Raw genomic sequence first — 20,315 nt, 5'->3', positions numbered from 1 at the left:
ACCTCAATTACACCCACACAACCTGAACTTTCAGTGGCTTTTCTGTGGTCTGGGGTTTTCTCTGTGTGTTCTGAAGCATTTTGAGCTGCAATGAAAACAGGCAAAATCCCTCAACAGTGACACATCTGCTGGCAAATTCTTATGTCATATACAGTATGGGATTTGTGGACTGTTACATCACAGTCCACATGCAAATCAGAGCACTTGTTTGAGCCAGAAAACCCCAGACCACAGAAAATCGACTGAATTCAGAAAGCCTAAAATAAATGAGAATAATCACGCTGTGTTTTGCGGATCCGACAGTAGTAGGCTATCACTAGCTGTCAGCCTGTCACAGGCCAGCCAATACCCCACCAGACAGCTGCGGAAAATTGATAAAATCAACCCTGGTCCGAATGTACTTTATACGGACGAAATATTCGGTGGCAGTGTGCAAACATGATTGACATGAAGTGAGGTTGATCTTTTTTTATTTTTTTACGTCCTCCGAAATTCGCTCCGATATTCGGCCGAAAAACACCTTTATGCATTTAACCCATTACACCTGGGGAAAGCATCAGTGTCATTTTAAAATGTAGCTATTATAATAGCAACACACGTTTTTCTGAAAACTCGAAATCGGTTTAGAACAGTGGTTCTCAAAAAAAATTGCTCACAGCGTGTCACTTCGTGCAGCGAGCTTGTACATCAGCGATTTTTGAATATTTTTTAAATATATTTTTTAGTTTTTTTAACACAAATCTTCTCTTTTGGGGGTCCAAAAATGTTTGTGAACTACTAATTTAGAAGACCTGGAATACATCTGTGTCAACCTTAGCTTTTAACCACTTTAACCATTATTTTATACTTTAGCTGTTGAAAAATAGCAGAGCTATAAGCTCATAGCATGGCACCGAGAGTGCCACGCTACAAGCTTGTAGATCTGCTATTTTTGAAAAATCTGGAAAACGTGCAAAATCTCTTTAATATATTCTTTCACGGCAAACGTTTTAACTGAAATCTTTGTTTCTGGGGGGTCCCTGGAACAAAATATTTTCAGATGGGGGGTCTGCGGCCAATTACATATAATCGTTGGGCTCGTTGACATGAAATAGTTTGCACACCACTGATATAGAAACATAGGATTTTCTGAAAACCGTTACAATTTAACACTTAAACCGCTAGCATTTATTGATAAATCGTAATATAATTCACGCCAGCATTTTCCCCTGTTCAGCTCTTATTTTGAAGAGCCAAAACTCCAGACCGGAAGTATACGTCTTATGTTAGGGACCGTGACGATGTTTTTCTAGCCCCGGTCGGTAAACGGGGAGTAACGATGCATCATGGAGGGCATCACAGCGGAATAAAGCTTGTTTTGACCACAAGGAATAGGAGATACAGGCGATTGAAAGAAACAGATAGAGTGGATGTTTATGGCCTCAGTGTGGTACCCGTTGGACGACTGCCTCTCCTCATCGGTCCAGGTGCTGCTCAGCAGGTCTTTGAGCGTCCGCGTGTTCTCCATCCATTCGATCAGGCCGACTCTACAAACACAAGGACATGGCATAAAGCTAAATAAAATCGGGGCGCCTGCTGGCCTAGTGGTCCAGGCGCATGCATATATAGGCTTTGGCCTGACAGCGTGTCACGTGTTCGAGTCCCGTTCATGACGACCTTTGCTGCATGTCTCTCCCCCTCTCTCTCTCCCTCTTTCCTGTCCATCTTCACTTGATACTATCAATAAAGGCAGAAAATCAAGTCCCGCCCTGTGGTTGTGCCCCCCTTCGCACCCATTGGTTGCCATTTTGTGGTTGGACAAAAATCCTTTCTCTCCCTCCACTACCATTGAAATTGAAACGTGTTTTTCAGTTGCTTCATATTGATATTCTGTGCGTTCAATTCTTATTTTAAACTTGGTGTCAGTAAAAAGTAACTGGCTGGGCATATCATGTTTGTTTTTAGTTTTTTCCAAAAATTATGTTTTAGTAAATTCAACATAAACACGGCGACACTCGGTGCCGCGTTATGCGCTTGTAGAACTGCTATTTTCCAATAGCTAAAGTATAACATAATCCTTAACTCATTTTGTGCGGGAACCCCTTTTGGTGTTAGCATTATGCTATGCTTTAGCTATTGAAAAATAACAGATCTACAAGCTCATAGTGCGCCACCGAGTGGCGCACTACAAGCTTGTAGGTCTGCTATTTTAAAAAAATCGAAGAACGACTGACATAGAAACATAGCTTTTTCAGAAAAGTGTCAGGATGTAGAAGACATTTTTAGAATCTGATCTCAGGTCAAAATGGGTTAAAACATCAAAAGGGGTTCATCCCGTCCTGAATGGGATGACCTACAGTACCTGGAGGTGATGGGGATGACCTGGTAGGTGCGCAGGCTGAGGTTGCGCTGCGTGCAGGCCATGTCGTGGCTCAGCAGGATGTTCATGACGGAGAAGAGCTGCTCGATGCGCTGGTCCTGGCGCAGGTCCTCGCCGCCCTTCACCAGGAAGGGGTGGTCGCGCTCGTCGTCGCCGCGGATCACCAGGCACTTGGGCCGGCGGATCGACGTCATCACCTTCACCTGGAGGACAGACATACGTACATACATGTTTATACGAGGGCAAGGGACTCGGAAACGACGAAGGACGTCAAATGCAAATCCTGTGTGAATTAGTTCAGTGGTTCCCAAACTTTTTCATGTCAAGGACCCCCAAATTGACACGAATTAGCCCGCATTTGAAAAGACATGCCAGGGACCCCCATAAGAGAAGATTTTTACGGTTCTAGCAGTGATTTCAAGGACCCCCAGTTTGACATGCATTAGTCTACGGACCCCCATTTAATGGCATTTCTATCTCTGGGGACCCGATTTATATTGTAAAATATATTGTATTTTAACTGTACAAATGGAACCAAATGGACCCTGACGGGTCCATTTGGTTCCATTTGTACACTCTCTGAGTTACAGACCCATAATGGTCCATTTGGTTCCAAACTATCATTTAGCTGGGGACCCCCTGGAACTCCCTCAAGTACCCCTGGGGGTCCCTGGACCCCACTTTGGGAACCCATGAATGAGTTGACCGAGTCCCTCTAATTATTTCCCTCTACACCAAGTAGCTTGGCCTAAAAATAGCTGAAAATACCTGGTATTCTTGGCGATCTTCGCCCCCCCAAGAACAGGGACAATAGCGTTCAAGAGTTTACCTATTGGTGTAACTCTTCTTTCCTTCTGTGGCAAAGGCTAATTAGAGCATGCATACACGACACGTTCATCAAATCCTGATATCGTTGGATCTCATACATACCCGTTCATCAAATCCTGTTATCTTTGCGTGGTACTCTGGCAGAGGTTTGGATCTTCCGTCATACTGTCCTAAAATTATACAGAAAAAAAAAGGACAATTTGCAACAGAATACTCATGAGGGATACGTGTGCCATTCAGTCACAAATTGACAGGATGTCTAGGAGATGTGCGTATCGTCTCTGTCGGGCTCAGCCAGGGGGAGTAAAGGCTCATACATAGTCTGGATTCTCGGTGGTGAGGTGACCACCGAACTACAACATGACAGAGCAAACCACCGCCACCGCCCCAGCCCTTCTCTCTGTTTTTACTCACCACCGCTCAACGTTATTTCAGCTCCGGTGGTCAGCTCACCACCGAAGCGGTGGTCACCTCACCACCGAAAATCCAGACTATGAACGAGCCTTAACTCTTCCATCTTACCTGAAACCTCCAGCTCTTGCAGGGGGCAAGTAGCCTTGGTACTTTTAGTTTTTATTTTCGTTCGCATTCGGCTCAAAATTGAAAGCCTGGTGAAACGCATTCGCAAATCTGGCATAGAAAGCCCCGCATCCTTGTATTTCGCTAACCAATAACAGTGCAGAGGAGCGCCGCTCAAAATATGGTGATGTCAGTGTTCTCCGCTGGTTCTACCGGGGAGGGGAGGAGAGGGAGAGGAGGGGGGCGGGCGTTCAGAGTGACCGGATGGGAACCGCAAGGTTCCCAGTTCGAACCCGGGCTCCCCCAGAGTTAGTGTCGAAGTGTCCTTGAGCAAGACTCTTGCTCCCGATGTGCAGGTTGGTGCCTTGCATGGTTTCCTTCCGGCATCGGTGTGTGAATGTGTGTGTGTGAATGGGTAAATGTAATGCACAATCTCCTGTAAAGCGCCTTGGATAAAGGCGCTATATAAATGCACCATTTTACCATTTTACCTGAGACCTCCAGTTTGTGCAGGGGGTCTGCCTTGAAGCCACTCAGACAGGGGGTAGTAACTCCTCCATCTTACCTGGGACCTCCAGCTTGTGCATGAGGGACAGTAACTCCTCCATCTTACCTGGGACCTCCAGCTGGTGCAGGGACAGTAACTCCTCCATCTTACCTGGGACCTCCAGCTGGTGCAGGGACAGTAACTCCTCCATCTTACCTGGGACCTCCAGCTGGTGCAGGGACAGTAACTCCTCCATCTTACCTGGGACCTCCAGCTGGTGCAGGGACAGTAACTCCTCCATCTTACCTGGGACCTCCAGTGCGTTCAGGGACAGTAACTCCTCCATCTTACCTGGGACCTCCAGTGCGTGCAGGGGGTCTGCCTTGAAGCCACTCAGCCAGGGGGAGTACTCCTTGAGGTTGCCCGGGTCTCCCTGGGCCTCGCGGATGGCCGACATCAGCTCGTCCACCTGCTTCATGAAGCTCTTGTCCGTCTTCTTCTCCACCAGCTTGACGCCTTGAGAGCCAAACAGCTTCTCCACGTTGCCGGCGAATTTCTGTTCAATGTTAAAAGATTATAAGAGAGATGAGTGCCGAGAACGTGGCAATAAAAACAATCATTTTCTAATTTGCTTCAGGGTCCCAAATGGAGCTTTTTAAACCTCTAGCTGAGCTACTGTCCATTCCACTGCTTGCCGGTTCTGTTTTTTTATGTCTGTTTATTTCAAAAGATCTAGTTTGATGTCCTGGAATCCAAAATCCGTACAAAGCAGAACACAAGAGGTGCATTTCTGGAAGTTTGTGCCGTACATAAATCTTCTCTGTCGGGTGCAAAGTTGAAACCGCACATCACCAAAATTCAAAATTCTGAAATAGCAAAAGTAGCAGATCTACAAGCTCAAGCTTCGAGCTTGCGGATCTGCTACTTTTGATGCTTATCCCATTTTGGACGGGAACCCCTTTTTGCGTTTTAAGCATTATTTTATACTTTAGCTATTGAAAAATAGCAGATCTACAAGCTCATAGCGCGGCACCGAGTGCCGCACTACGAGCTTGTAGATCTGCTATTTTTGAAAGATCTTGAAAATGTGGCGCAAATCTTTGAATATATATTCTTTCAGAGCGAACGTTTGAAACTCATAACTTCTGGGGGGTCCAGACTCCCTGGAACAACATATTTTCAGATGGGGGTCGGTGGCCAATTACAGATCGTTTTTGGGGTGCTTGACATGAAAAACTTTGAGAACCACTGACACAGAAACATAGTTTTTTCAGAAAAGGATTTAGAAGACATTTGTAGAATGTCCTCAGGCCTAAATGGGTTAACCCATTCTGGGTGGGAACCCCTTTTGGTGTTTTAAACATTATGTTATAATTTAGCTATTGGAAAATAGCAGATCTACAAGCTCATAGCGCGCCACCGAGTGGCGCGCTACGAGCTTGTAGGTCTGCTATTTTTGAAAAATTGTGAAAATATTTATTTCAGAAAACTGGAGGATTTAGAAGATTTTTTTTAAATTTCGACGTCGGGCCTAAATGGGTTAAGTATGACGTTAGCCTGGCGCAGCCAGCCTTCATCTGCCTGCAGTGCATAGTGCAGCGCAGTGGTATACTGTATTAGTATCGCAACGCCAGACTAGTGTGACGCTGTCATGTGATCAAGTAGGTCGTAAATTGCAATCAGAACTGCAGACTTATGGCCTGGGCCGTGGCTCAGCGGTCCAGACACCTTGGCTGGTAATCCAGTCTGGCGGTGTGCCGCGGGTTCGACTCCCGATCCCGACGGCCTTTACTGCATGTCTTCTCCCCCCCCATCTCTCTCCCCATTTCCTGTCAGCGTACTGTCTGCATGTCCCTCCATAAAAAATAAAATAAAGGCAAAAGCCACAAAAATAAATTTAAAAAAAAGAACTGCAGACTTATGATCCTTGATGACTATTATTATTATTATTATTATTATTATTATTATTATTATTATTATTATTATTATTATTATTATTATTATTATTATTATTATATGTATTACCTTGTGTTGTTCTTGCTCACTGTAAGTCGCTCTGGAGTATTATGTGTTTTTGGCTTTTGTGCCTTTATTGATAGTTACAGTGAAGACGGACAGGAAAGAGGGAGAGAAAGAGAAGGGGAGAGACATGCAGCAAAGGTCGTCATGAACGGGACTCGAACACGCGACGCGCTGTCAGGCCAGAGCCTATATATGTGGCATGCGCCACTAGGCCAGCGGGCGCCCCTGGAGTAATATTATTATATGTATTTGATGTATTACCTTGTGTTGTACTTGCTTACTGTAAGGCATTCACTTCTAGTCATTTTTACTAGTTGACTAGTTGCCTAGTTTACTAGTCGACTAGTTGTTTAACTACCTATTATGTAAAATGTGTGTTTTTTTTTTTAAATAAATATTTGTACATTGGTGACTTTAACTATAATCTACCTGATCTTGAGGCCTACAAAATCAGGAAATAAATAAAAAAATAAAAAAATAACCTTTTTTTTTTCTTATCAACTAGTCAACTAGTACCAACAAGGTCGACTAGTGGATTTACTAGTCGACTAGTAAACTAGTCGACTAGTTGCTTAATGCCCTAGCTTACTGTAAGTTGCTCTGGAGTAAGTCTGCTAAATGCCTACTGTAAATTGTAAATTGTAATGCGAGACCCAGAGAGACCCAACCTGGATGAACTTCCTGCGGAACGGTCCAAAGCCCTCTGCTCTGGGGTTCCCCAGGCAGGAGCGCATCTCCTCGTACAGCACGGCCATCCTCTTCTTGCCGAACGCGGGGTTTCCCATCTCGTTCCTCACGTCCTCCCACCAGTCCTGTTGGAACAGACACAGCCACGTGACCACGAGAGACAGGCTTCAAATCACACAGGGGGCTGTCACGATCGCACATTTAAGCCATTCTGGGGCGGGAACCCCTTTTGGTGTTATTATGTTATGCTTTAGCTATTGAAAAATAGCAGATCTACAAGCTTGTAGGTCTGCTATTTTTGAAAAATCGAAGAACGACTGACATAGAAACATAGCTTTTTCAAAAAACTGTCAGGATGTAGAAGACATTTTTAGAATCTGATCTCAGGTCAAAATGGTTTAAGTTGACGATTAATTGTCACACAAATAATTGCAATTAACGATTTAATTGTGTGTTTCCGCATTGAACTTTGGAACGTTACAATTTGTGTTTCCGTTTGCCTTTTAGGCTTCATAACCACACATTGCACAGGGCAGATATGACAAATAACCTAAATACAGAAAGAAATCACTGACAAATGTAATCATGTTTAATATTATTATATTTTTTTCTCAAAAAATGTATGACGGGAAATGGTTGATCTACAAGCTTACTACACGTCACAAAGTGACCTGTTGTGAGCTTGTAGATCAACATGGAAACAGGCGTAGGGTCTGCTATTTTTGAAAAATCGAGGAACGACTGACGTACGTAGAAACATAGCTTTTTCAGAAAACTGTCAGGATTTAGAAGAAATTCATAGAATCGTTCCCAGGTCAAAATGGGTTGAGTGGTGTCTTTAACTGAAGATGGTGGTGAATTAGCATGCTGGGTTACCTTGAAAAGCAGGTCAGGGCTGGTCAGTTGCTGCAGAGCACTCACAAAGTTCTTATGAGCTCCACCTTTGTCCAGCAGAGACGTCAGTCTGTGGACCAACGATTATATTAACAATGATACTATGCAAAGAAAATTATGTAATTTAGATTATCGCATATCATGTAGACATATAGCATTCTATAGTGCATCATTGTACAGATATTCTACTGTTAGCTTGCTTATGAACCTTGATGACTATTTCTATGGACCATGTGTTGTTCTTGCTTACTGTAAATTGCTCTGGATTAAGAGTGTCTGCTAAATGCCTACATTGTAAATTTTAACAACGATAGCAACAGTGCTTTAATACAGTGGTTCTCAAACGTTTTCATGTCGCGGACCCCCACCTGAAGAGGTGTTGTGCCAGGAGGACCCCCGTGGAACCCCCGTGTGGCTCATGTTGCAAAACGTTCATTATGCTGCGTGGTTTGAATTCAAGACTAGATGCAGCAGCAAGGCTATATTAACACTTAGCCCGCTAGCATTTATTGAAAAATTAGGACCTAATTCACGCCAGCATTTTTTCCAGTCGAGCTCTTATTTTGAAAAGCCACATTTTCAGTCGACTGGAAGTGGATTATCCCAGCAAGCTAGACGGAGCCGAGACAGCCTTTGTTTACATGATCGATCTATGCCGGGGCACTGGAGAGCTCCACATCGTCTCTGTGCGCGCTACGAGCTTGTAGGTCTGCTATTTTTGAAAAATAGTTAAAATGTGGCACAAATCTTTGAATATATATTTCAGAGCGAACATTTTTAACTAAAATATTTGCTTCTGGGGGCTCCCTGGAACTACATATTTTGAGATGGGGGTCCATGGCCCAATAGAGATAATTCTGGGGGTCCTTGACATGAAAAAGGTTGAGCACCACTGACATAGAAACATTTTTTTAAATCCTAACATTTTTTCAGAAAAATGTTAGGATTTAGAGTTAGCCTTTTTTTTTTTTTTTTTCCGACCTCAGTCCAAAATGGGTTAATATACCTGTTGTAGAACTCCCTCTGCTGGTGTCCCGTAGCGGAGTCCTGGAAGCGGTAGTTCTCTCCGCTGATCATGTGAGCGTACACCAGCGCCTGAGGGTAGCACTCTGCCACCTGCTGGAGGGAATGCTGCACTGCCGCCGCCTCCGGCTTATCCAGCAGCGACATCATCTGACTGATCCAGCCAATGAGCAGCCAGCAGGGAACTGACCTCATCTGTTGCCGTGCACAAGAAGAGAAAGTGTTGATTTTTGACGGCACAGATTTAGTTTTAGTCATATATTCCATTTAGGTTTAGTCATATTTTAGTCATCTGGAATTTGTACACTCATTTGCATGCTGAAAATAGCCGCTCTACAAGCCCACAACGCCTTGCAGCGGGAGGCGTTGTGAGCTTGTAGAGCGGCAATTTTCAGAGCGCAACCAAACTGATCAAATTACTTGTCTTTTTAGTTCTACTGGATCTCTTCTCCTCCCTAACATTTTAGAAACTTAACCCATTTTGGGGCGGGAACCCCTTTTGGTGTTTTAAACATTATGTTATAATTTAGCTATTGAAAAATAGCTACGAGCTTGTAGGTCTGCTATTTTTGAAAAATCGTGAAAATATTTATTTCAGAAAACTGGAGGATTTAGACTTAAATGGGCTTAAAAAAAAACTGTCTGGGGTGTTCACACTCAAAGCCATGAGTAGATGTATGAATGAATGAACCATTCTAAAGCGCTTTGAGCACTTGGAAAAGCGCTATAAAAATGCAATTCATTCATTATTATTATTATTATCATTAGACGGAAACATGTGAGATAAACCTCTTTGGCCATGAGGTCCAGCGTCTCCGAGGGGTAGATCTCGATGATCTGCAGCAGACGAGGGAACTGGAGGCGAGCGTCCTCGCAGTTCATCCTGAGGGCTTTCAGCAGGCTCTGGACCACGTGGACGGGCAGGGTCAGCAGCTCTGGGTCCTCGCTGACTGTTGATGACGAAACACTTACGTCACATCACTGCCGTGCCATAGGTGAAACACTAACCATAACCCTGCACTTGCATTTTTTTTATGGAATATTTTACATCGGGGGAAAAATATAAAATATAGCCGGGTTTAGTGATGGTGTGTCAAAAGTTGGGTTTAGTGTTCTAGGCTTATAAGTATGTTTTACTTATATTATAGACTATATTCTTTTTTGAAGGGCGCTAGCCCCTCCTATAGCCAGCGTTCTGCGTCTGCAATGTGTACCACGGAATAAGCCTATCTCACAGAATTTCCCCGCCCCCCTAAATACGCCCCCTTTCGGGGTTAGTGGTGATAGCGTGACGTCACTCCATAGACGCTACATGTTAACAGAGGTTATTTAAGAAGTCTACAACTTTTGTTTTCTCAAGGTAAGGTTTGTTCTATCTGCTCGTCCTGATTTACCATCTTGTTTGCTTCATAATAATATTGGTCTGTCACATTTTTACATTAGAAAATGTACTTAGATTGTCCAGAGAAAAAAACGTGTAAATGCCCATGTTAAAGTCACCACTATTTACCGGAAGTGGGCGTGAAAAACGGGCTGTGAGATAGGCCTATTGAGGATAAAAGGTGAGGACAGAAAAGTGAGTCTGTCTGTCTGTCTGTCTGTCTGTCTGTCTGTGACAGACAGACAGACAGACAGACAGACAGATGAACTATAACTCACTGGTGCTGGACTGCTCCTCGGCCCTCAGCCGCCGGTCACAGAACCCGGCCAGGGCCATGTAGGAGTCAGTGACGCTGCTGTCCACACACTCCTGGCTGTAGGACTGGAGCTCCTCGTCGGCCTTGCGCGCTCCCTCCCTCAGCAGCCTCAACGCCTGCATCTGCAGCTTCACCTCCGCCTCCTGTCGTCGGTGTGTATAGGTGTTGTCACGGTTATTACATGATAGTTGTCTAATCGCACATTTCAAATGATCGGAATCTGATCGGGGAACGCAAAAAAATGGGTATGGTACCTTAGCGTTGGTGCATGTGGACGGGCATCCGGCCAGCAGCAGGACCTTGTCGGCTTTGTCCCGTCCGACGGCCTCCAGGGTGGACAGGCTCTTGCCCAGCGCCGACGCCAGGATGTCGTACGACGTGCCCAGGAGACTCTGCTGGTCGCGGAACACCTTGGAGGAGGCGCGCTCACACTCCGAAGCCACGTCCTCTGAGAGAGAGAGAGAGAGAGAGAGAGAGAGAGAGAGAGAGAGAGAGAGAGAGAGAGAGAGAGAGAGAGAGAGAGAGATGGTTGATAAACATCTTTGCAACAAAACATTATAGCAAAGATTCCGGCGTGGAACAAACTCGCACTATACCTTCGACAGGCAGCCTCTGTAGATATTTTTGAGCTGTGTCTCCGCTCCATTACGCAGCTATGTGTGTCCCTATGTATGTGTGTCCGGTAACTCTGTCATTTCTCGACCGTTTCGGACGCGGGAAGGCTCGCTGAAACAGGGCCGCCCCCCCTGGTCGTGTTCCTGGGGGTCTGGATGTTTCTGGGGGACCCCCACACGGTAACTGTGTGGGGGTCCCCTGGCTGGCTACGCAAGACTCTACTTACCCAGCAGTGGGATGGTTTTGAGCATGGAGCTGATCTGCTCCACGGGACCCTGGGCCAGGCTGCGCTTGTTACTGTAGCGGCTGAAGCTGTGCACCCAGCATCTCAGACGACCTCTCTGGGTTTTGGCGTCTCTGTGGAGTTCCTTCAAGAGTTTGGTGGCGACGGGGAAGTTACTCTGTTGTAAAAAGAGGAAAACCATGCAAAAATGGTTGCAATGTGAGACACGTTTTATTTTCATCTTTTATTGTCTGTCTATAAGCCGTGTGACGTCGGTCATCTATGCCCGGCGTCACACATGAACGCATCTCATCGGTAAATGGTGCATTTATATAGCTGTTATCCAACGTGCTTTACATAGTGTGCATTACATTCACCCCCCCCCCCCCCCACACACACACACACACACACACACACTGTGCATTACTTTTTACTTTATTTATTATTCAACCATTCACACACACATTCATACACCGATGGCGAAAGAAACCATGCAAGGCACCAACCTGCACATCAGGAGCAATTGGGGGTTCAGTGTCTTGCTCAAGGACACTTATTCGACACTTAACTCTGGGGGAGCGCACAGGGATCGAACCGGCCGCTCTACCCCCTGAACCACTGCCACATAGTAACACTTCGAGCTTGTAAAAAGGATAATTCAAAAGAGCCCTGGCAGAATGTGAGCAGTACCTGCTTCCATGCGCTGTCGGCCATGTGGAGCTTCATGTTGAACTTGCAGTCGTTGACCAACGTGTCGACGTCTCCGCCCGACTCCTCCGACACGGAGTCCACCTCCATGCTGTCAGCGGGAGCATGGTGGCCGGAAAGCTTCTCCTTGATCTGGTCCAAGAAGAAGCATCTGGAGCACACAGCACACAAAGACGTGTACAGTTAACACTGGGCCAAAATATATAATCATGGGCAACTGGCGGCCCGGCCGGGGGCCACATGCGGCCCCCCACCTTCACTTAATGTGGCCCTCAGGTTAATATCACAATAATATTATTGATTTCAGCTGGAACATGTAATTGTAACTTCTTTAATTACTTCCGTCTATAATAGTATAATGACTAGTATTAAAATCTTGTCTATTTTAGGTCAAATGTATTGGACTCAAAACGTGTCGCATTGCGACAGGTTTTGAGCTTGTAGATCAGCTATTTTTGCTACGACAGCAATATGCAATGTGGCCCTCTGGAGTGAGTGTGGAACTATAGTGGCCCTCTGGAGTGAGTGTGGAACTATAGTGGCCCTCTGGAGTGAGTGTGGAACTATAGTGGCCCCTGTAGTGAGTGTGGAAATATAGTGGCCCTCTCCATTGTCAAAGTTGCCCACCCATGATGTACATAAGCCGAACACTTACTTAGACTACCGCTGTCTGATCAGCACAATGGACAGCGACGTAGTTTTCGAGAAAAGAGACGGAGAAGTAGTCTACGCATGCGCAAGCACGTTCTGTGCGTGCGGGTGTGAGCAAGGCGTTGCTGTTTCAGATCCATATAAAGCAATATAAAAATATATACGTAAATCGCAGACAATAGATAGCTATTAAAACATATATATACTGTACTTCAACAGCAGACAATGAATTAAGCTGTTCATGAAGAGCATGGTGTCTAGTTATGTTCCTTCTTTCGGCTTTTCCCTTCAGGGGTCGCCACAGCGAATCATCTGCCTCCATCTCACCCTGTCCTCTCTGCCTCCTCTTCTCTCACACCAACTAACTTCATGTTCTCTCTATTATTTCACTCCTACATCCATAAATCTCCTCTTTGGTCTTCCTCTATTAGGCCTCCAGCCTGGTAGTTCCAACCTCAGCTTCCTTCTACCGATATATAATACTCACTATCCCTCCTCTGTGTGTCCAAACCATCTGTGTCCTCTGTACATGTCCAAACCATCTCACTATCCCTCCTCTGTACGTGTCCAAACCATCTGTGTCCTCTGTACATGTCCAAACCATCTCACTATCCCTCCTCTGTACGTGTCCAAACCATCTCACAATCCTCTGTACATGCCCAAACCATCTCACTATCCCTCCTCTGTACCTAGAGGTGATGATGTCATCCTATACATTCAGGGGTCTTACCTAGAGGTGATGATGTCATCCCATACATTCAGGGGTCTTACCTAGAGGTGATGATGTCATCCCATACATTCAGGGGTCTTACCTAGAGGTGATGATGTCATCCCATACATTCAGGGGTCTTACCTAGAGGTGATGATGTCATCCCATACATTCAGGGGTCTTACCTAGAGGTGATGATGTCATCCCATACATTCAGGGGTCTTACCTAGAGGTGATGATGTCATCCCATACATTCAGGGGGTCCACTTTAGCATCAGGGTAACGGTCAGTCCATAATCTGATGAGCCCCTTCAGAGAATTCACCGACACTGTTTGGACAAACACAAAAAATATAGTATAAATCACACGTGTCTCACTCAGGCAGTGTAGTTTGTTCCCGTCTCACACTCCTCTGATGAACAGTAGTCTGTTCCTGTCTCACTCACCCTCTCCTTTGATAAACAGTAGTTTGTTCCTGTCTCACTCACCCTCTCCTTTGATAAACAGTAGTTTGTTCCTGTCTCACTCACCCTCTCCTCTGATAAACAGTAGTTTGTTCCTGTCTCACTCACCCTCTCCTCTGATAAACAGTAGTGTGTTCCTGTCTCACTCAACCTCTCCTCTGATAAACAGTAGTTTGTTCCTGTCTCACTCACCCTCTCTTCATGCGGAAGTAGACGTTTTGAGACGGTCCTTCCGGGTGCTTCAAAACGCCACTGAGCAACTTCCACTGACATGAATAGCGGCGGGGGCGGAGCTTCGCACCAGATCAGTCTCTATCCTCCTCTGATAAACAGTAGTTTGTTCCTCTCTCACTCACCCTCTCCTCTGATAAACAGTAGTTTGTTCCTGTCTCACTCACCCTCTCCTCTGATAAACAGTAGTTTGTTCCTGTCTCACTCACCCTCTCTTCCTGTCTCACTCACCCTCTCCTCTGATAAACAATAGTTTGTTCCTGTCTCACTCACCCTCTCCTCTGATAAACAGTAGTTTGTTCCTCTCTCACTCACCCTCTCATCTGATAAACAGTAGTTTGTTCCTGTCTCACTCACCCTCTCCTCTGATAAACAGTAGTTTGTTCCTGTCTCACTCACCCTCTCCTCTGATAAACAATAGTTTGTTCCTGTCTCACTCACCCTCTCCTCTGATAAACAGTAGTTTGTTCCTGTCTCACTCACCCTCTCCTCTGATAAACAGTAGCTTGTTCCTGTCTCACTCACCCTCTCCTCTGATAAACAGTAGTTTGTTCCTGTCTCACTCACCCTCTCCTCTGATAAACAGTAGTTTGCTCCTGTCTCACTCACCCTCTCCTCTGATAAACAGTAGTTTGTTCCTGTCTCACTCACCCTCTCCTCTAATAAACAGTAGTTTGTTCCTGTCTCACTCACCCTCTCCTCAAATAAACAGTAGTTTGTTCCTGTCTCACTCACCCTCTCCTCAAATAAACAGTAGTTTGTTCCTGTCTCACTCACCCTCTCCTCTGATAAACAGTAGTTTGTTCCTGTCTCACTCACCCTCTCCTCTGATAAACAGTAGTTTGTTCCTGTCTCACTCACCCTCTCCTCTAATAAACAGTAGTTTGTTCCTGTCTCACTCACCCTCTAGTCTCCTCTAATAAACAGTAGTTTGTTCCTGTCTCACTCACCCTCTCCTCTGATAAACAGTAGTTTGTTCCTGTCTCACTCACCCTCTCCTCTGATGAACTGCAGGAAGTCCTGGATCTCGGTCAAGGCCTGCACCGACTGCAGGATCCTCAGACGACTCTGGCTCAGCAACGTGTCCACGCTGGAGTAATTCTGCATCCAGTGGAGAAAGGATAAAAATCACTAGGCTTTTGTTTTTAACACTTTGACTGCCCACGTTAGTTGGAAATAATACATTGCTGTGCCCTAGGGTTGGGTGACGATACGAATCTATCGTCAATCGCGAATGTACGAGTCCAATCGCCGAATATTTTTATTAGGCGATTTTTCGGGACGATTTTTTTCTTTTGCAAAATATTAGCCCAATTAACCTGTAAAGTGTGAGCAACATGTGAATCAATTTGGGCCAGCAAAGTAGTAACAGCGGCCGGGTGGAAAACCCCTCCTCCCGTTATAATGGTATGCTCCCAGTCCCCGCACCGCAGCATCGGGGAACACTCTGGCAGCCAGAGTAAAGGCTGGGAGGGACCGAGCCGAGGGAGGCTACTGTACTGTAGCCTACATGTTGTTTATGCTCCGGAGTCCAGACCCATGCAGTTTAATAATATACAGTCACAACAGAATGCACACTGCTGTCTCGTGTCTCATCACAATCCCAATGCGCCACCCGTGAAGTCGGGGGGGAAAAAGAAAACAGGCTGCTAGTGTTAGTGTAGGCTCGGGGATCGTTAGCTTAGCGCTTAGCTTAGCGTGTAGCTACTGATTCAACCCACTGATTGAACTTCATCTCCGCCTGTAATCTAGGTTATTTTTGTATTGACAACGTGAACAAACCCCGACACCAGCGCTGCAAAAATAGACAGATCTACAAGCTCTCAACGCGTAGCGAACGGCGCTGCAAAAACAGGCAGGACGCGATGCCTTGAGAGCTTGTGGATCAGCAGCAGCGCTCCGAGCCTCCGACGGTGCGGGGAGGCAAGAGTTCTCCGGGGAGGAGGAGAAGTTACCAGGGCAGGCTACATGTTGCTGCGGCTAACAACACTGTCACCAGCCAGTGGTTGTGATGTTAGCTTGGCTTGCAGCTGCTTGTCCGTTCCAACTTCACTTCATCTCCACCTGTAACTTATTTTTTATTTTGTTACCCTGGCTGCGCAGCTGCGCTGCAAAAATAGACGGATCTACAAGCTCTCAACGCGTAGCGAACGCCGCTGCAAAAACAGGCAGGACGCGGCGCCTTGAGAGCTTGTAGATCTGGCTTTTTTGCGACCTGTAGTGAGCTGTTCTCACTTTACTTTTATGACACGAATATATCGTCCATCGGCGATTTTTGGACAGACGATGGGCGATTGAAAAAAATTGGCATATCGCCCAACCTTACTGTGCCCACTGCCCAGCTATAGGAGCCTTAGGAGCCTGTTTCAAGGGAAAAAATACCCCAGGCGATTGACGTCCGGTTAGAAAACGGCTAACCAAATCCATCGCGGGAGGATCGGCGACCACCCAAGGCATAAATTATGTTACCGCAACTAGCGGTTCGAACAGCTAGAGTTGAAAACTCTGCCGAAATGATTTCCCAATCCCATAGCTGGAGCGGTGGGGAGTTCCCACAGCAACCGGACCAACGTTAAGGGAAATTGAGTCCCAATTCATTACAATGGCTGGGGTGGAGCGGTGCGGAGCGCTTCCTCCTTCTGTATATCGCTCTGTATTTTTTAACACTACGACAAGCGATTACACCGTTTTAAAGTGGATTTTCATGACAAGCAACTCGGCGGTCGGCACAGTGGCTCTTCAAAGGTAACTTAAAACACGGCAGTGAGACCTGAAACACTGTTTAATTGTTAACATTGTTTAATCCCGGCATTAAACGGCTAACCTGAATGAAGAGCGTCATGGCGCGGCTGGCGTAGTAGCTGGCGCGGTCGTAGTCCTCCTGCAGGATGTAGAGCAGGCTGAGCTCCTGGCTGTAGTGGCTCTCCAGCAGGGCCTTGTGCTCCTCCACGCCCATGGCGCGGTCCACGAAGCTCAGCAGGGCCTGGTCGCGCTGGCCCAGCTGCAGCTGCTTCAGCATGCTGCGCACCATGTGCGACAGGTACATCTCCTGCATGGCGGCCGGCGGCCCAAGAAGAAGAAGAAGCAGCTAGGGTTCAACTCAAGGGGCCAGTGAGGCTTTCCAACGTTGAAGCACTTGGCCCTAGTGGTAAGAGGAGGGACTGCAGGCGGACCCGTGGAAGTATGATTGGGAAACCCCGTGCAGCTGGGCTTTAACATTGAGCGCTCGGTTGCACTTCCGCATTGGACCACCAAAATTTGGTGGTCCAATGCGGAAGTAGACGTTTTGAGACGGTCCTTTCGGGTGCTTCAAAACGCCACTGAGCAACTTCCGCTGACATGAATAGCGGAGGGGGCGGAGCTTCGCGCCAGATCAGTCTCTATCCTTTTATATACTCTATGGTTCAACTCCAGTGTTGATTTCGTCGACTAACACTACGACGAAAGATGTTCGTCGACTACCTTTCTTCACTGACGAAAACTAAATGGAAACTATATGGAAACTAAGCTATGATGACTAAAACTAAGACTGAATATACTGTTAATGTCGTCAACAAATAAAAACTAGACTACAATGTTAGGAAGGGCCTAGTGGACAAGAGATCCAGTATAAGTCATTTTACACTTGGTTGAATGCTGAAAATAGCTCACAACACACCGCAGGCGATCTACAAGCTCAGAACGACATGTTCTGAGCTTGTAGATCGGCTATTTTCAGCAAGTGTAAAATCATTACGACGGCATCAAGGCCCGCCAAAATACATTTTATCGACGAAATCAACTGTAGATTTAGTAGACTAAAACAAGACACTAAAACAGACTAGACACTAAAACATCTTAAACGACAGCCATAGCTCATAACTTTTCGTAAAATAAATCAATGCACTATACTTCCGTCGTACTACAGTCACACTAAAGTAGCAGAAATAGCTACCCGCTACAAGCTCAGAAAGCGTCGCACTGGCACATTTTGAGCTTGTAGATCTGTGTTTTTACTAGCCAGGTGCAACCTGGCTATACTGTCGATGTTGAGACTAGTGAGGACGCTGCAACGTGAAGCCGCATCCTCTAAGCCAGGGGTTCTCAACCCGTGGGTCGCGACCCCTTGGGGGGGGTCGCCAAATTATTTTGGGGGGTCCCCAAATAATAATAATAATAATAAAAAAAAAAAACGTTTGGTTTTTTTGCAACTGAATGGCTGGAAAAAGGAAATGAAGAGTTTACATATAGTACACATAGTACATGCATACACCTTCCCTAATGATTATATCTGGTTTCAGTATTTATTTATCGTGTATTGTCTCTATTAAGGTTATTGTAGCAGTCAATTTATATTGGGGGTTGGGAGGGGGCGGGCGGGGGTCCCGAGACATTGCCAAAGCATTTCCGGGGGTCCCCGGCCAAAAAGGTTGAGAACCCCTGCTCTAAGCCAATGGGAAAACATCGTTTTTTGTTTTTCTTCATGTGAATTGTGAAAGGTAAGTGTGGTGGTACCCGGTAGATGGGTTCTGCCCACATGTTCTCCAGGTTGGGGGGGTTGCTGTCGTCGATGTTGACGGTGGCACAGTACTGCAGGGAGCGCCACTCCGTCAGGTGGCTGTAGGCCTCCATGGCCGCCATCTCCCAGAAGTCCTTCTCAGAGTCTTTGGGCTCCCCGTCGCTCCACTCCTCTGTGTTCAGAGCCTACGACGACAAGGGAGGACGTTAAAGATGCTTTCTCAAATGTTGTCATCTTACCCTTTATTGTTGAACTTGTTTTGGCTACAAAATTATCATGGTTGATATCCTTAGCTCAATAGAGCACCGACGTCTGTTTAGTTTATTTCTCCATTCAGAATTCCCATAGACGTGTTTAACCCATTCCGGGCGAGAACCCCTTTTGGGGTTTTAACTAAGCATTATGTTATACTTTAGCTATTGAAAAATAGCAGATTAACAAGCTCGTAGCACGTCACTCGGTGGAACGCTACAAGCTTGTAGGTTTTTTTTTAATAATTTATTTTTTATCCAACGATTTTGCAACCCAGTTTTTTTTTCACCCAGTGCCAATTATCAAATGTAATCTGGGCGCTACACTTCCTCTGCCAACCAGGGGGGGCAGCGGACTGACCTCATGCCTCCTTCTATGCATGAGGAGTCCAAGCTGCTTCTTTTCACCTGACAGAGGGGAATTTCCCCGGCCGGACGTAGCGTGTGGAAGGAACACGTTATTCCGACCAGTTCCTTTCCCCTCCATCAGGCGCCCCGGCTGGCCAGGGGGAGGCAGTTTAGAGACCAGGATTACTGCATGTTTTTGTGAGGGTACCTACCCTAGGGGACATGGGGAGAACATGCAAACTCCACACAGAAAGGCCCTTTCGCCAACCCCGCCCACGGGTATGGGCACTGATGACGCAGAGGAGGGAACACGCCCACAGCGTCCCCAGCAGGAATCGAACCCAGGACCTTCTAGCTGTGAGGCGACAGCACTACCAACTGTGCCACCGTGCCAAAAAAAAAAAAAGAGCTTGTAGGTCTGCTATTTTTGAAAAATCGTGAAAATGCGGCACAAATCTTTGAATATATATTCTTTCAGACATCAGGCCTAAATGGGTTAATATAGCGTCAAATAAGAACTGTGTTCCGAAAATAAACACATGAGCCCGGCGGTTTGACTCATATGGATATGAAGAAACAACTGACGCTAATGTTACCGCCGCCAAACTGGTTAAAGTTTTGCCAGAAACAGACAGTATCGTATAAGAGTGACCGACTATCGTAAACAATACAGAGCCACCTCCACGACAATATCGCCGGGACAGATTGTTTATTTTTGGACCACAATTCTTATATGAGATGATTCTAAGATGTGCCGATGTTATTCCCCATAGAGAAATGACTGATTACTGACACAGGCGATGAACGAGTGTGATGTCAGGACTTCGGCGCTCTATATTAAACTAGGTTATCTGAACAACAGCATTTTTATGTCACCCACTTCCTTGACCTGTACACCTGTACCATTAGTGTTGAACAAGGCCTGACCACCTCTGTTTTTCTCTCTCTCTCTTCGTGAAAAACAACAAAAGCGATGGAGCTTGTGGAAAAAATAAATAAATAACCCACTTACTGTACACCTGTAATGTGACAAAGTTAATGACAAACAGACATGCATACATAGAGACACACACAGCCAGTCATTGGAGCGGTTAGGCACCG

At 45.9% G+C, this 20,315-nt stretch overlaps 1 protein-coding gene across 1 annotated transcript in view; it reads right to left on the bottom strand.

Annotated features, from left to right (window-relative positions):
* The window catches only part of prkdc (protein kinase, DNA-activated, catalytic subunit), a 96,582-nt gene that overhangs the window by 6,120 nt on the left and 70,147 nt on the right, over window positions 1-20,315 (bottom strand). Inside the window, exons 66-81 of the mRNA XM_079490291.1 lie at window positions 18,612-18,800; window positions 16,942-17,166; window positions 15,110-15,218; window positions 13,649-13,751; window positions 12,045-12,213; window positions 11,358-11,532; window positions 10,771-10,964; window positions 10,479-10,659; window positions 9,609-9,769; window positions 8,803-9,014; window positions 7,779-7,866; window positions 6,884-7,027; window positions 4,545-4,749; window positions 3,290-3,357; window positions 2,342-2,562; window positions 1,434-1,526 (exon numbers count right to left, since the gene is read on the bottom strand). Coding sequence (XP_079346417.1) covers window positions 1,434-1,526; window positions 2,342-2,562; window positions 3,290-3,357; window positions 4,545-4,749; window positions 6,884-7,027; window positions 7,779-7,866; window positions 8,803-9,014; window positions 9,609-9,769; window positions 10,479-10,659; window positions 10,771-10,964; window positions 11,358-11,532; window positions 12,045-12,213; window positions 13,649-13,751; window positions 15,110-15,218; window positions 16,942-17,166; window positions 18,612-18,800 — 2,537 coding nt within the window. The remainder of the gene's footprint in view (window positions 1-1,433; window positions 1,527-2,341; window positions 2,563-3,289; window positions 3,358-4,544; window positions 4,750-6,883; window positions 7,028-7,778; window positions 7,867-8,802; window positions 9,015-9,608; window positions 9,770-10,478; window positions 10,660-10,770; window positions 10,965-11,357; window positions 11,533-12,044; window positions 12,214-13,648; window positions 13,752-15,109; window positions 15,219-16,941; window positions 17,167-18,611; window positions 18,801-20,315) is intronic.

This window comes from Electrona antarctica (assembly GCF_951216825.1).
Source record: "Electrona antarctica genome assembly, chromosome: 20".
NCBI classification, from domain to species: Eukaryota; Metazoa; Chordata; class Actinopteri; order Myctophiformes; family Myctophidae; genus Electrona; species Electrona antarctica.
Note: the sequence above shows the minus strand (reverse complement) of the source record. Positions and strands in the feature narration are given on the sequence as shown.